This window comes from Apodemus sylvaticus, chromosome 20 (genome assembly GCF_947179515.1).
Source record: "Apodemus sylvaticus chromosome 20, mApoSyl1.1, whole genome shotgun sequence".
Classification (NCBI taxonomy): Eukaryota; Metazoa; Chordata; class Mammalia; order Rodentia; family Muridae; genus Apodemus; species Apodemus sylvaticus.
In genome coordinates, this window is record NC_067491.1 from 50,797,473 (window position 1) to 50,814,699 (window position 17,227).

General features: G+C 48.5%; 1 protein-coding gene across 1 annotated transcript in view; it reads left to right on the forward strand.

The window, feature by feature from the left end:
- Rfx4 (regulatory factor X4) overlaps positions 1-17,227 on the forward strand; it is a 65,731-nt gene that overhangs the window by 18,943 nt on the left and 29,561 nt on the right. Inside the window, exons 5-9 of the mRNA XM_052165207.1 lie at positions 3,496-3,596; positions 5,539-5,597; positions 8,427-8,571; positions 12,666-12,760; positions 13,179-13,296. Coding sequence (XP_052021167.1) covers positions 3,496-3,596; positions 5,539-5,597; positions 8,427-8,571; positions 12,666-12,760; positions 13,179-13,296 — 518 coding nt within the window. The remainder of the gene's footprint in view (positions 1-3,495; positions 3,597-5,538; positions 5,598-8,426; positions 8,572-12,665; positions 12,761-13,178; positions 13,297-17,227) is intronic.

A 17,227-nucleotide genomic window follows, 5' to 3' on the forward strand; every position in this document is an offset into this window, starting at 1 on the left:
GGTTGCAGGGTGGAAGAGGCCAGTGGGACCCAAGACAGAGGAGTGGGGCCAGAGAGAGAGAGAGAGAGAGAGAGAGAGAGAGAGAGAGAAAGAGTATATGCTTTGAGGACTGGGGTGAAGATTTGGGGTTTCATTCTCAGAACAGAGGAAGGCAGGGAGGACTTCTAACCTGAGGTGACATGAGTCAGCGCCATGAATGTCTGAGGGAAATGGTCCCTTCGCCTTGTGCTGAGATGGAGGTAGATATACAGTAAGTATTAAGGAGCTTGGGGAGTTGACGTTGGAGCCCAGACGAGAGAGGGTGGCCGGCAGGGCTGGGTGCACTCAGGAAGTCATTTGGAGGTAAAAATCTGCAGGCCTTGCTAACAAGGGGGAACGAGTCTATGATGGCACATCTAACGGCACACTAACAGAGGAACACGGAGCCACGGACAGCCTCCTGGTCAATGCACCCACCGTAGGGGTCACTCGCAACTGTGGCTGCACTGGATCGGGCCACTGTGACGTTCTTACAGGAAGCACGCGGAAGAGATGAGCAGAATAGACAACACTACAAGGGAGAAATGGATCACAGCAGTGTGGGATGTCCCCTAAAACCCTTCACAGGACACCAAACGATGAGAGGCTCACAGCTGAGTGGAGAAAGCTTGGGAGATAGGATGCTATGTCTTACATGCGACATGTGTATCATTAGTTCAAACAAGCTAAAGGATGCCTCTAAGAGAAGTGGGAAGTCGGAAAGCCCACTGACTTGTATAGGCCATGGGCAATTACAGTTCATTATGTCAGCTGTCCTAAGGACATGGAGATTTTAAATAAGTGCACATGTGTGAATGTATACATAGACACATATATTTAAGCCTTGAGAAATTTGCACAGTAAGTCCTTAGGAGTAAATAATGTCATGGATTTGCTAAAAGGTCTCAGAAATTAAAAAAAAAAAGACAGGTAGTAAATTAAACTGATAGAAAAGTGATCGTTGTTGGAGCTGGATTGTGTTGGTGCTTGGAGGTTTGTTTTATTATCCTCACCTGGGGTCAGTTTGAAACATTCCAGGGTTAAGAGTGCCTCCTGCTTTTCTGGAGGACCTGAGTTCAGGTCTTGGCACCTCCAGCAGGCTTGCAACCCCCTAGGACCCTAACTCCGGGGCCTCCAATGTTACCAGCCTCCAGGGCACTTGTAGTCAAGCATGCCCTCAGATTTAAAAAATAGCAAACAATTTTAAAATCCTTCAAAAAGAAAACTTCATGGAAAGTAAAATTTTATTCTGAAATAGGAAATACAAGAAAAGACATGGGTCTGAGAGGGAAAACAGGGTTTTATTTGGGACATGTGTCCCTTGAGTAGGAGTACCTGTGACTAGGAGTTTCAGATATACAATAGGCCTGGCGTTCTGCAGACCTCTGTGCTAGAGATATGTGCGTGTAGGCGGTGACTGGCCTGTGGGCATAGATAAATTACAGATGAGCTATATGATATTTATTTGTTTGTTTGTTTGTTTGTTTGTTTGTTTAATGTGTCTGAGTGTTTTGCCTGAATGTATCTGCACTGCATGTGTGTGCCTGGTGCCCATTCATGGAAGTCTGGAGAATTCAGAAGAGGGCTCTAATCCTCTGGACATGGAGTTGTAATGGTCGGGTAGGGCGGAGGATGAGCTGAAGGAATTGCCCAGTGATGGAGGCTGAGGGAAGCCAGGATTTTCCCAGAGAAGGACAGGGTCACAGTGGAGCAGCCGTCGCCATGCTGGGCAGGTCTGAAAGCAAGAGGACGTCATGGGCTCCGCTGCTTAGATGGAGCTTGATGCCTAGGGGACGGGACGCAGAAGGAAGAAGGCAGAGACGCAGCTGGGTAGCTGAAGAAGTGGCCACGGAGCAGGAGGAGGATGCTGAGGCGGCCACGGTCACGGTCATGGCCACGGTCACAGTCACGGCGTATGGATGGTGGCACAACGAGGGCTAGTTATTTACTCACATGTGTGCTGTGTACTCATGTGTGTGTACTCTGTGCTTACATGTGCACTGTGTATGTACAAGTGTGCATATGTGCACTGTGTATGTACAAGTGTATGTGCGTAGCATGTATGAGTGTCACAGCACACGTGGAGTCCAGTGGACAACCTCTGCTGGTCCCTGTTGTTTGGTGCTGTGTACACTGGGTTGGCGATCCCACAGGCTTCCAGGGGTCCTCCTGGCTCTCCTCTCATCTTGCCATTAGAAGCACTGGGGTTACAGATGTGCACTACCGTGTTCGGCTTTACGTAGGACTCTGGAGGTCACACTCAGGTCCTCGTGTTTATGCCATTGTCCTTTGCACACAGAGTCATCTCCCTTGCTCCATTTTTTTTTTAAAGTTTTCTCTGCACACTCTATGTTCATTAGGTATTTGTTGATTGCCCTGGGAAATAAAGTCATAAAAAGTAAGCACCTGCCCTCCTGGAATTCTACATCTAGTGAGTGGGGGGCGGGCAGGGGTGGGAGGTGGCAGGGACATGAGTAAACAAGTTTATTATGTTGCTGAAGGATGGGATGGAGAGATGGCTCAGGACTCCCGGCTGCTCTTCCGCAGGAGCTGGGTTCAATTCCTAGCATCCACATGTCAGACTATGGCCACCGTCCGCATAGGAAGGAGGGCGGGGACTGGAGAGGTGAGGGTTGTAGAGAGGATTAGGACCAACTGGTCACTGGAGGACAAGAGTGTGCGAAAGCAGAGGACAGCCGTGGACGATGGTGACCATAGTCTGACAGGTGAAGGACAGGGCAGAGTAAGTGGCTGGTCCTGGGTCAGGGTGCTGTGGAAGATCACCCGGGAGAGGTCTCTGAGTCCAGCAACACCGAGGAGGAAAGTGGATCTGAGGCCGCAGGCATATGGTTTTCATGTGGAGTCTAAAAATGGTGCCTGGTGTTTCCCCGTTGCACACTGGATCCCACTGCCCCTTGGTTGCTTCTTGGGTCTAAGGCTTTCTCTCTTTTCTCCATCTTCAAAATACACTCTGCTTTCAAGGTCCATCCATTCAAGGTCCAACTTAAGCTGTTGCTAGGCCTGTGAGTAGGCTCAGCCAGAAAAGTCTCGCACAGACAACTCTGATGGCACGGGTTCAATTCCCAGGGACCCACATGGTAGAGAGAGAGCCAGCTGCTTCAGGTTTCCTCTGGCTTCTACATGTGTGCCCTGGCATGCCTTTGCACACACACACACACACACTCATGAGGCTTTCCCAAAATGGAATTCTAGATGCCACCGTGTTGACTTTTACCAACCACTGTGCATCATGGAGTGGCACCGGCACCCATAAGCCCCTCTCCCAAAGCGACCAGATCTTCAAAGGCACAGGCTGCAGGCTGTGCCTCTTGGGTGGCTCTGACCAGCTGCATCTTTTGGTGACAGCCAACAGAGGATTATGTGAAATAAATTCCTCTAGAAACTCAGGACATTCTTACAACTCTCTCTCTCTCTCTCTCTCTCTCTCTCTCTCTCTCTCTCTCTCTCTCTCTCTAGCTTAACTCAGGTGATCCGAAAGTTTGCCAAGCAGCTGGACGAGTGGCTAAAAGTAGCTCTCCATGACCTCCCGGAAAACCTGAGAAACATCAAATTTGAATGTAAGCATCGGGGCTGGGGAGGAGAAGGAAAGTGAGGCCACATTACAAAGCCACGTCTTTGTCATGAGTCACTGATAAAATAACACTCTGCCTACAAAGTGCCCAGAATTAGGCTAAGCGTTTTCCATGTGCGAACTTATTTAGTCCTTGTAAAATGTTTGCCACCAGCAGCACAGAGAAGGGACTCACACTTAGAAAGGTGCTAAGTAGCAGAGACAGAATCTACTCCCAGGTTCCCTGTGTTGACTGATAACAAAGTCAACCACGCAGCCACACAGCCACACAGCCACACAGCCACAACTCTTGGTTTGGACCTACAAACCAAATTCAAGTCAATGCTCTGAGATTTCCTTGAAGCTCCGGCCCACAAAGGCTGTAGCTAGCTAGCCTAAGAGCCTCACATATTCTCTGCCTAATTAGAAAGCCAAATTAATATTTCTTATAAAAGGGCTGGAGCCATGAATCTTCTCTTGGCCAAGTAGTGCCTTGGAGTCCCCGGCATTCAGCTGAGCCTGGAGAGGCTGGTTTTGTTTCCCCGTCTTGATGTGTCTGTGCACAGTGAAAACTCCCGTATTCCACACAGTTGTTGCTACTGAACAAAGATGAGATGAGATTTTTAAGCAAAACAAGGTTTTAAAATGTTTCTTAAAGGCAACTCAAAAGTCTTCTCCTAAAACAACTGCCCCAGGGAAGACGGAGGATCAAATTACCCTTTCTCCGCAGGCAAAGAAACCCTTTCAGACTTGCTCTGAGGCCGCCCGCCCGCGGTGCCCATCGCCTATTGATAAAGCCGCTTTATTTCACGGCTCTCAGTTCTTTTCTTTTCTCCAGCACTAAATTCCACATCACAAAGTTAAAGGAAAAGTAATTAAGGAGCGGGATTAACAATTGATCGGCCTGGAAAATTAGAAGTTCATCTCCCCCCCTTCCCCCCTCCCCTGCACACACAGACTCCCACCCCCATTCGGCCAACCCCACACACTATTTTATAAACTAAAGCCAGCTCTGGGTACAAATTAGAATAATCCTAAAGAAATTTCTGGCTATTTCATGACCAGTTCAGGAATTAATGAGAAGAATGCCCGTGCTCGTTTTAATTACACCAACAAAACAAAACAAAACAAAACAACAAAAAAAACCTAACCGGGCTCCAGGTCTGTGGCAAGGAGGAGGTGGGTGGGGCCTCCCACCTGTGTGCACCGGGAGGAAGTGGTCTTTCTCAGGGAGCCTGAGGGGGCTGGTGAAAGTGCAAGAGAGAGCGAGCAAACACCTCCCACTCCCAGAGTGACAGGAAGAGTGAAGACCACAGAGCAGACACACGTCTAAAAAAAAAAAAATCCCCTTTACTTCAAATAATCAGACTATTACTATTACGGCAGACAGGCGAACAGACCCTTTCCTAAATCAAAACAGGTTCGGGAGGCCACTGGGCAAGATGACAGATGATAAATGCCAAGCTCCCTTGCAGGAGGAGTAGCCCAGGTTCCACCCCAGCAGCAACCCCAGCCGTACAGCACCAAGGTCGGTCACAGTTCCGACGGGACACACTTAAGTTTTAAAGGGGGCTTCTTCAAAGCTTTCGTTTGATTCCTGTGATTATCTGGCAAGAGGTGGTTGAACTTGCAATTAGCAAAATGAAAGACAAGTGAATAATTGCTTTTACTCACGGTTGATTGATGCCGCAATTCTCACACTTGCCAGTGTGGTTTGTGCATGACTCTGAAATCTGTATCCCAAAGAGCATCATTAGGAAACTGTTGCTGGAGCCGAAACAGGACAAGAGGCAGGAGTAGGAATTAGCCAGTGAGTCCCTAAAAATGGAGACGGAGTGAGGAGACAGAGTTAGAAAATGAGAGCTACCCTTTGAAATCTGCTGCCCGGGGAAATCTAAGGTTGGAATACCAAGCACCCATGCTGCTAGCATCCTGTTTTCTTGTTGCAGTATCGAGGAGGTTTTCCCAAATCCTGAGAAGGCAAACATCGCTGAACCATCTGTGCCAGGTAGGACAAAGGCTACATCCACAAGGATAACTTCCTGTGATATCATCCAGTTGTGTACCGGGAATCTCTGCATTGTGCTTAGTTTCTATACATAAGAAACTAAAAACCTCAGCCCAAGGCTAAAGCTGTAACGTTTTACACAATCATTTCTAACATCAGTTGCCCCTGTACCTTTCAGACATGATCTGTGGGGCCCCAAGTTTGTGTTTCCTCGAAATAAATTACTGGGTTCGTCAACTACTGTTGACACTTAAGGGTGCAAACTCCCTTGGCCTCTCCCCGGCAGATGCGATGAGCCCACTTAGAATGGCGCCTGAACTCCTAATTCCAAGTAAGAACCCTTGGAGAAGCAGCTCCTGGCCCAGAGCATGTGACCTGGGTGGCAGTCAGCACTCAGCATGGATGGCCGTTCCCCCTCATTCCCGGTTCTCTGTCGGAGTTGATCTGCCTCGATCAATCACTCATTTCAATGGCCTTTTCCTGTTCGGACTGGCAGCCACCCCTGTAAAGTGGGAGGATCCTGGTTATGCAGTGCTAAGGTGGGAGGGAGGGGGTTCTAACTGAGAGTGGTTCCAGGAAGACTCCCCCTTGGGACCCTCACTGTTCTTGCCCCGTGCCTGCCACAGGCGGCACACGGGATGGTTTGAGAACAGAGGGAACCCCTTCTAGATTGGTGCAGCTGTGACAAAGGCATTGTTCTGGGGACAGGGCAATCTGACAGATGGCTGGAACTCAGGGAAGAACAGGATTAGTAGGAAAACCAATAGCCATTTCTTGTCCTGTATTTCAGAGATGGTGTGCTAGGCTGGCCCTCTTGGAGGCTTAGAACTACCTGGCAGCCAACACACATGTGATTTTGATGTTTCCCTCTGGGGCTCAGATACTTTAGGATGGATTTTATCCCCTTTAATATATATATAGATATTGATTCCCATGGCTATACTCCTGTATTACAAGTGTGTGTGTATTCACATACGTATTTCTACACATACCCACAAACACATTCCATCGTGCACATGCAGAGTACGTAATCCAGTCGGCAGATACCACTTTTCCAACCTCTCTGGACAGCTCCCAGACACATTTCTTGAGCAGCCAGAGCTCTGGACTGGTGTTAATTCTAGGAACGAAATACTGTGGTACATTTGAGCTAATAAAGCAAGGCGCTTTCCTAAACACATACACAGAGCAAGCCAAACAGAAGAAGAGCCAACCAAAGACTCTTCTGTACAGCCAGGCTCTCAGATACACTCATCAGGACTGCAACTTGGCGTTGATAGTTCAGTTACTCAGCTCACAAAATCTGAGTGCCTGTCAGAAGTCAGATACCATACTTCGTGGTACCTACCTTCATCAGGAAAACGAGTCAATCAACCAACCAGTCAATCAGTCAGTCAAACAAACAAACAAATAAGTAAGCATGTTATAGAGAAAAGGTATAGAATAGCAAGTATTTGGCTGAGATAAAATGGGTGTCACATTGAGGCTGGCGCATCAGGACAGCTGGGATGCTGGGGCAAGGTGGGAGAAGAATATTCCAGTCTGTGGGAACACAATGAGCAAAGACTCTGAGGTGTCCACCCAGTCAGCGCAGAGCAAGCCAGCCTCCACAACTATAGCCACTTCCAAGAGCCTGGCTTCCTGTCTGTGGGCCGTTCTTTCGAGGCACACCAGGAGGAATGCCGGAGGCAGGTCCCACTGTGTGTCCATTTCACAGACCAGGAGACCAGTGTGCGAGCGAGCACAGGCCACAGACAGCAACACTAAGGTCTGGTCCAGGTGTGCTTGAATTCAGCACGCCCACCCCACACGCCCACCCCACCCGACATCAGAGGCTGATGTGTTCAAATATCCAGACAGTCTGAGCATCTCAGACACCCTGGGTATCTTTGGCCTTCAGAGGGTGCTGCAGTTATTTCGGTGGGATTTTACTTGTACCTTAATAGAGGATGGTCAGGGGTAGCGTTACCTCCACCTGACTATATTTATGTATACCTGGAAGTTCACAAGCCTTAGCAACCAAGGATGATGTCTGTAATGCTTTCAAGTTTTATGAAAAAAAAATTATTTAAAGAGATTTTTAAAATGTATGAGTAAAAGAAATAATCATAGATATGGTTCCATTATTAGCATCGTTTCAACTTGTAGGTTTTAGTTCACTAACAGTGATTTGCTGGGGAAGTTATGGTTTTAAAAGGCACACACACACACACACACACACACACAAACACACATATCTTATGTTTCCTATTATCTCTACCTTATTCACATTTGTTTCACTATCCTAATTATATATAAAAATAAAAACAAAGAATAAGAATCCAAAATGCATGATAATAACATTTGTGTGAGGAAATGTACACTGTGAAGTTTCTGGGTGTCAGTTAGGCCCAGGATAGCCAAGTGGATCCTCTGTGTAGTAGTTCTTCAGTGTGGTCCTGTCAACTTTGTGCCGCTACAGGCACATGGATCATTACACACAGAACCCCTTGCTACCACCTCACAGGAGGAAGCTGACAGATCTCTGTGCCTCGTCCCACTGTTGGGGGTCATGACCAAAGGGGGTTGGGGACTACAGTAGGGTATGGCCTGACCCAGGTCGCCTCGGTGGACGCAGAGCAAGGGACAGGAGCGAGCCTTGGGAAGAAAGCATACCCAGCTGAATTTTCTGAGCTATGGTATTGTTTCTTGAAATTGAGTTTCCCCGGATTTCAGAGTAGTTTACAAAATGTTCTAAGCACACCTGCTCAGAAGGTACACGGGGCACAGAGAGGAGGGCTCTTCCCCCGACAGCCTACGTGCTGACAGGTTGGTTGGATTGGATTTCAGGCATCTCGGACGGTGATCCACAGTGCGGACATCACGTTCCAGATGCTGGAGGACTGGAGGAACGTGGACCTGAGCAGCATCACCAAGCAGACTCTCTACACCATGGAGGACTCTCGGGATGAGCACCGCAGACTCATCATCCAGTGTAAGGTGTCCCGCCAGGGGCTGTGCTCCTTCTGTTTCAGTTTTTAAAAGGGAAAGAAGAAAGTATCTTGGTAAATATCCAAGCGGTGTTCCCGCCCTGTCCCCTTCCCGGGTCACATTCTTCTCATTGTCCTTGTTGAATGGGTCAGACAAGACAGGCGGGCTAAGTGACCTAAGGGGACGTGTGTCAACATGGCAGATGCAGTTGGGCAGCACACAATATCAGTAAAGGACCCTTGCATGTGACCCTGAATGCCACACATACCTCCAAGGCAGTGACAGAGAATGGGAACTGAAAGCTATGGCCTGTCTCAGGATGTGTTGGTGAGCAGCAAACTTTTCAGTGGACGGTCACATGACCATGAGTCAGCCCACCCCTAAGTCTCTACACACACACACACACACACACACACACACACCCTCTAGCAGGTGACCCTTTCAGGGATATTCAAGTCTGAGAAGACATGAACAAGTGATGAGGTGTTTCTATGAACAGGCGTTCTTGGCCATATGGACAAAGACTTCCTACACAGCAGTCTCTAGTACAGCCCTGAGGTGGGCATGAAGATTGCTCCCAAACGTGAATCAATACAAGAAAACACCAGCAGCCACCACCTTTAGACATGTCTCTTCCTTCTCTGAGCCTTGACCCAGCCAGCTGCTCAGGCCAGCCATTCTTTTCCCTGAGGGGAATGCACACTGTCAGGAAGTGTGGCCAGTATACTTCTCAGGACTCTCAGGGCTGTCTGAGACTTGTCAGGACTCCCAGACAGAATGTTGTTGGGGAGGGGAGGTAGATGGCCCTATACCCATACCTTCTGTGTGGGGTAAATGACATCATTACTCTAACACTCACCAGGAGGAGGGTTAGATTCAGAAAAGTCCAGGACCCCTGAGTTACAGGGTGTCTTGAGGGTCCCTGTCTTCTGCCAGTTGACCTAAGCCTGGGCTGTCTATGAACCAACATTTTATAAGATTCCCTATTAAGGAATGTTTCCTTTTAAAGCCCTTCAAGGGCAAATAGCAGCCCTGAACTGTGTGAACCGTGGCCCTCCATGGCATATTTCCTGGGTTTAGACCCTGGCCTGACCGCAGGCTCTTCTTCCGTCTTCCTGCACGCTGCCCCAGCCCGCTTGTCTGCTGCTGATCCCACTTAAATCACTCCTGTTCAAGTGGCCTCCTCTCGCCAAGTGCTGTGTCAAGCCCACCATGTGTGCTCTCATTAATTCTGCTTTGCAGCCACCTGAGGGACAGTCTGGGGTTGCTCTCTGCTCTCATTTGGGAAAACTCAGCTTCAGAGAGTTGATGGGGCTTCTCCTGGGTCACATAGTCACCGTGTAGCGGTGCCTCCCCTGCCCAGAAGGAACAGAGGAAGCCAATATTGTAGAATGTGGCTGAGTTTAAGAGGGTACAGGATCTTTCTAAGTGATTTCTGTTATGATTTTTTTGTTTGTTTTTATCATGTCCATGCATGTGCATGTGTGTGTGTGTGTGTGTGTGTGTGTGTGTGTGTGTGTGTGTGTGTGTAGCTCAGAGGACAACCTCAGTTTTCATCGTTTTTTGGACAGGGTCTCTTGTTAGTCACTGCCTATACCAGATGTCTTAGTTGGGGTTAGGATCGCTGCCACGAAACACCATGATTAAAGCAACTTGGGGAAGAAATGATTTATTTGGATTATACTTCCATATTACAGTTAATTATCAAAGGAAGTCAGGATAGGGACTCAAAGAAGGCAGGGACCTGGAGGCAGGAGGTGATGCCAAGGCCATGGAGGGCACTGCTTACTGGCTCATGGCTCGCTCAGCCTGCTTTCTTATGGAGCCCAGGACCACCAGCCCAGGGGTGGCACCACCCACGATGGGGGGGTGGGAGGCTCTCCCAGGCCCTCCCCTCCCCTATGGAGGCATTTTCTCAATTGAGGTTCCCTCCTTTCGGGTAACTCTGGCTTGTGTGTCAAGTTAACATAAGACTAGTCGGCACACCAGGCTTCCTGGCTTTTAAACTCATGGGAAATCTCCTGTCTCTGCCTCAGTTTACTGTAGCAGTGCCGATATTATAGCCACGTGCTGCCCAGCCTGTTTTTTAGTGGGAGTTCTAGGGACCCAGACCCGTGTCCTCTATCTTTACCCACTGAGCCTCTCCCCAGCTTTCAAGCATGATTCTTGCTCTGTCCCCGCCCCTTCTCTGCTAACTCAAGAGAAAACACGTCCCCCCTAACAGCCACTAGGAGACCACTGTGTCTCAGGGCCTCCCAATGACCCAGGCATAGAGCAGGAATCTGCTAGTGTCTGGGGAGCAGAAACCCACTAGTGACCTCATTTTCCAGTTTTGGCTACCAATCATAGTTTTTCACTGGCTTCCCTCTCCCTTTAGATCCTCTTGTGGGGGGTAAAATGTAAATTAGAGTTTAGGGAAAATCACCCTCAGCAGAAGGTCTTGAAGGGACCAGGCACTGAGCATGTACCAGAGTATTTGGGCTCTCTGGTCAAGTTCCCTTGGATGCAGGATAGAATCATTTGAAACTGGGATTCTATTATGGTTCATTTCAACCCAGCTGGTCTTCCCTGTCTGTCCAGCCTGGGTCAGGTTCTTTGATGAGAGCCAGGACAATGGCTGGGATAGACGCTGCCCTCTGGACACGGAGCTCAGAGCTCTTGGCCAGGAAGAAGCTGATTCCCAACAGTGCTGCATCGTGCCAAGACAGGGCAGTGGTCCATGATGCAGTGGCAGAAAGGGGAGTTTGAGGAAGGGTGCCCATCCTGGAGGGGTGTCACACCTGTACCTCCCAAATAGACGAGGGCTCAGAAGTCGGTGTTAGCAGGGGATCAGTGGACAGATCTGCGAACCCTTACTGTCAGGGTCACCTTTCCATTTATGGTGTGGTGGGGACACTTGGCTCACGTTAGCTTTTAAACATTCTGGTGTTTGAGCACACTGTCAGGATGAGTATTAAGGGATGCCTTAAGAAGAGAGTGGGGCTCAGTTTGCCCAAAAGACCTTGATTAAGTGTTAGCTCCAGTGTGTGGTGACCGTGGCTTTTAATTGTATAAAATGAGGATAATGCAGAGGGATTAAGGTGAAAGGAAACTAAGTACCACATGCTCAGTACTCCAGGAGAGTGCTCGTCGAGGCAGGGGAGTGCTCCCAGAGGCAGTGGCTAGGAAGTAGATGGCTTGAGTAGAGCTGTTTAGAATCTTACTGCTGTTCACTAACTGTAAGACATTTGGGCACTTCCTCATCGTGAAGTGCCTCAGTTTCTTTATTTGCAGATGTGAAAACATGAGGCTACTTATTTGGCTTATCCATTTACGCACTCAATAACCAGCTGAACATCTTCCCATACCAAGCAGACCTAAGCAGTCGGGTCAGACAGGAAGCACGACACAGTCACCCCCCCCCCTTGACATTGACATTTGAGAGTCTGTCTCAAGGTTAAGTGCTGTCCCTCAGCAAGTGCTCAAAGGAGTTAGCTGTTGCTGTGGGGAGATTTGTTGGTGGTGTTGGTTGGTTGATTTTTGGTTTGGGTTTTTCCCCCCTGGTTCTTTTACTATATAATCATTATTGTCACCCTCGCTGACTAAAGTACAGTAGTCCGGACACAGAGAAAGAATCCCAAAGTCACCCAAAGCTTGGTTCTAGGCTCTGCCATATCTACTTACCCAAGATGGCTGTGGTGCAGAACCATTGGGATCACTGCATGCGCCCCATCCCTGGACAGAGAGCAAGAGACAGCAATGCCCTGGGCCTAATGGTTGAGCAAGGCTTTCCAGAATTACAGCCATAGCACAGATAATGTACCAAACAATGATGACCGGCATCGAGAGATGAACAAGCAAGGAGACTTGACACGTATCGAGCTGTTAGCCAGTGCTAGGAATGAGGTAGTAAAGGCAGGATAAAGACAGTAACATGCTATGAGAGGTATGAGGAGAAGGGATGACGTGTGCGCTGGCAAGAGGCAGGGGGAGGGTCGGAAGGATTTCCTCTCATCTGGGTCATGAAGAGCTATGCAGTCCAGTCCTCTGTGCCTTTAAGAATACACCTCTGTGAACTCCAACTTGAGCAAGGTGTCTCTGTCTCTGCTTCATTTACAGTGTACCAGGAGTTTGACCACCTACTGGAGGAACAGTCCCCCATCGAGTCTTACATCGAATGGCTGGATACCATGGTAGACCGATGCGTTGTGAAGGTTGGTAGGGCAGAACAGAAGGGGCAGCCATGGCTCCTGCCGATGGTTGCGGGTCTCTGTGGACACCTAACTAGCATAGAATCCCAGAGTGATCTAGCCAGCACTTCTCAGCATCCATGGAGTTCTGGGGGTGCAAGGGGAAGGTGACCTCACCCCAACCCTGGGAGGTGGAGGGGCAGCGACAGGATTCTGAGTCTCCTATTCCTGACTCGTCCGGGTGTGTGTTCCCTTGTGACTGTACATAGCGCCATGGGATCAGATTACATTCATTAATAATTTCATTATTCTGCTAAAACCAAAAAAGATTTAAAAAGATTCACAGCTTCGCAGACTTTGAAGGTGTCCAGGCCTTCCCTCAGTTTTCAGAGCCAGCAGTGAACAAAGGACTGATGTACTAAAGCCATTCACTTGTCCGTAGGTGGCTGCCAAGAGACAGGGGTCCCTGAAGAAAGTAGCCCAACAGTTCCTGTTGATGTGGTCCTGCTTTGGCACGAGGGTGATCCGGGACATGACCTTGCACAGTGCTCCCAGCTTCGGTAAGACTCTCCTGGTGCCACACATGCTAGAGCGTGTGCACGCACACACCATACCTGATACACACACCCCATACCACATACAACATACAACACACACCACACCCCATACACACAGCCCATACTCCCCCACACACCACACCCCATACCACACACAACATACAACACACACCACACCACACTCCATACACATAGCCCATACTCCCCCATGCCACATAAAACATACAACACACACCACACCACACCCCATACCACACACAACATACAACATACACCACACCACATACCACACACAACATACCACACACACCACACCACACCCCATACACACACTCCATACTTCCCCACACACCACACCCCATACCACATACAACATACAACACATAACACAGCACACCACATAACACACACAACATAACACACACACACACCATACACACACCCCATACTCCTCCACATAGCACATCCCATACCACACATAACATACCACACACATCATACCACACCCCATACCACACACAACATACAACATATAACACAGCATACCACATACCACATACCACACACACACACACACACACACACACACCATACACACACCCCATACTCTTCCACACACCACATCCCATACCACACATAACATTCCACACACACACCATACCCCCCCACACACACACAAACACAACACACACACTATCCAAACACATTTTTATGGACTCTGTACTGAGTCCCCCTCTGCAGAATCATCCACAGTCTCTGAGGCCACAGGGCCCTCACGAAGGCATCTGTTGGGGGTGGGGCCCTACACTGTTAGGCTTTTCGACAGCAAGAGAGCACTGAATGAAGGCTAAAGGTGAAATAGCAAAGCAGCCCCTGTGACAATGAGGCTTGCTCACAGGGAGACCTACCAGCATTTAAGGCCGTGTGGGTGGCAGTGGCCAAGCACTCTTCACCAGATGTCACCAGCGTCTGGATTCCAGGGGCGATCTGTAGAACCCCACCAGCTGTGGTTGATCTAAGCTGGGGCAGAAGCAGGCCTGGGAGTTGAAGCCTTTGCAAACGGTGGCACTGTCTCCGCAGGGTTACGTTCTGCTGCTTTTCATTTAAGATTGACGTTTGATGTTTGATTAATATTTCTTCAGCAATGCGCTCTCTAGGAGAGGGCTCGCATTCACATCCCTTCTTTTCTTGGTCCCTTGGGTCACCCCAAGTCCTTACGTACTACTCTCCTCTGGGGTGGTGCTTGAGATCCATCTCCAGGTCCTGTCTCGGCAGGTAGAAACCTGGTCCCCGACTCAGTCAAGCTCTCATGCTCCCTGAGGGACACAGGTGCCTGCTTTTCAGCAGAGAAGCGATATGTCTGGTCATCCACATTGTCTATAGCAAGGGGGGGTAGAACCTGGTAAGACATTATCTGGATATTCAAGATTCTAAAAACACCGGCCTCTGTTTTCCTGATATCTCTACCAAGGGCTGTTGGTAAAGTTTCTGGGTAATTGTTCCTATGCTGTCTTTTTCTGCAAGTGTAGACATCATCCCATTTATGATTTCAGATTAAGTCAGTCAACCCTCAGCTTCCCCTGGAGTTTTAATTTAACACTTTTCCTTCTACCTTTTTATGAGCCTGGCCCCATTTCTCAGGTGTGTCACACAGTGAAGTGCCACTGAGGCAGAATGCGAGCACATTCGTTAGGACAGGCTGTTGACCTGCTGCTCAGAGGGGCCTTCTCTTGGCCAGTCTCTTCCTCTTCCGCCCTGGGGTTCTCTGAGCCTCCTCATGCTCCCGCTACAGATAGAAACTCTCTTCTGAGCAGAGTATGGAAATGTTCTGGTCACTGCTGCCTGGGCAGTGCCATCAGATGTGGCATTGTGATGACATGCAGTCCATGGTGGTTAGCGTTAGCACATGTTACTCACAGCTCTGGTTTGCATGTAACTGCCTTCTTGTGTGTGTCTGCTTTTGCTTAGGTATATGGCTGAGTATGTATGGTGTCTTGAGATTTGTCTTTTCATCACTTCAAAAGAAAGATTAGACTGCTTTCCATACAAGCACACGCATGCACATGCGCACGGCGAGCAGCCCCTCCTCCCTCCTCCCTCCTCCCTCCTCCCTCCTCCCTTACCCTTCCTTTTGCTGCTCCATGGAATACATACCACTGACCACCTCTGCCGCACAGGAAAGGCAGGGGGTTTTGTGTTGTTATTGTTGTTTTAATTTGCAGGCCATTTGTTTTGGCTGAGTTAATCATCAATGTAAAAATGGGAGTCTGCAAAAAACAATTGTGGCTTATTAATACCTTGAATTTCTTCCTGAAATGTATGACTCTTTGAAAGCGGGTTAGGTGGGCTGATTTCCTTTCTCATCGCAGCTTTGAGATATGCCAGAAGCTCAGGTAAATGCAAATATACGTTCGCATGTCAATGAATATGTATAAAACCCGTTGATCGAGGCCGCCCCATTCAGAATAACAGCGCAACTAGGCCAGAAGACTTTATTTTGTCCATAATGATGCTTTTAAATTTTTGAATTAAGATTTTTTTAAATTGAAAATGATGAGAGAAAAGAATAATCATTACTGTTGCAAAAACTAACAGATGTCAGGGACAGTGGAGATGTCAGGGACAGTGGGGCAGCTGAGAATAGGTATTGCCAACTTAGTAAGAGTGAGGGCAACAGAAAGGTGTATTCAGTTATTTTATATATGTAAATGTATATGTGTGTGTATATGTGTACATATATGTATATGTGTACATATATAATATATACATACATAATACATTTACATAAATACATACATACACACATACATACATATGATAAATACACACGGTTAACCTGACTCCACTTTTAGGGTATCCCCTCGGCCTTCAGGGAGCTGCCTCTCAGTCCGTTCAGCACACTCTGACTCATGGTTGAGTTTTGCAGCTTGGGACGACAGGCAAGTTGGAAGAACGTGCAGCAGACAAAAGCCCCGCCCCCCTTTCTGCCTGGATGTGTCAAAGACCCGGTCGGTGGCTGTGTTTGGGTCATGCATTCGCTGTATGAAAACAGCTAATTAGGAAAAAGAGCCCTCTGTTCCCTGGCCCCCTCCCCGGCTGCAGAGGCCAGCTCTATGTATCTTATAACTACTGCACGGTCCTCAGCATGGTGAATAGTGTGCGGTTTGTACAAGAGCCAGCTTGGCAGGCTGGCCACTACAATGATCTTGGGAAACAGCTCAAATGACCCTGGCCGACTCTACGTCTTCAGAGCACCCGTTTGAAGATAGTTGAATCTTTCTTCTCCTTCGTTGCGTTTCACTGTCGTCCCCGTAATTCCTTTTCTCTGGGTCTGTCTTTTGATCTGGAGTAGCCAGACTTTTCTACCATAAACAGTGTCTCCGGAAGAAGTTCACAAAGGTATCAGGTGACAAACTTTGGTGCTGGTGCTGTTGACCAAATGAAGGCCTCTGTGTCAAAAGCCTCTCCTCCATAGTCAACTGATCTGATTTCTGTTCAGGGTATACCCGAGTCTCCCTTTCACCAATGCCCATTTATTTCACCGTTGTGGACATCTGGAAAGTAACAGTATTTTCTGAGGTACTCTAGAGCAGAACTATCTGAAAAGACAGCTGTCAGGGCAGGCCTTCCTGTGTGTCCTTCCACACGCCACTTTTCTACAGGCCTGTTGTATTGTCAAAGCTCACCCTCCTGGGCTGGGGCTCCCAGACCTGGTCACTGTGATGGGATCTTCCAAACTGTTTCTCTGTACTCGGGCGTCCTGGCTCCTGCTAAACATTAGGACCCGATCGATGCTGCTAATGTTGCCCAGACCTTCTCCAAGCCCCGAGAGCATGAATCCCCATCCCTGGTACAGGCCCAGAGAGAAGGAGAACTTGTGAAAGATTCAGTTTCTCCAGGGGGAGGGCATCCATCTCCACTCAAGTGTGTGCAC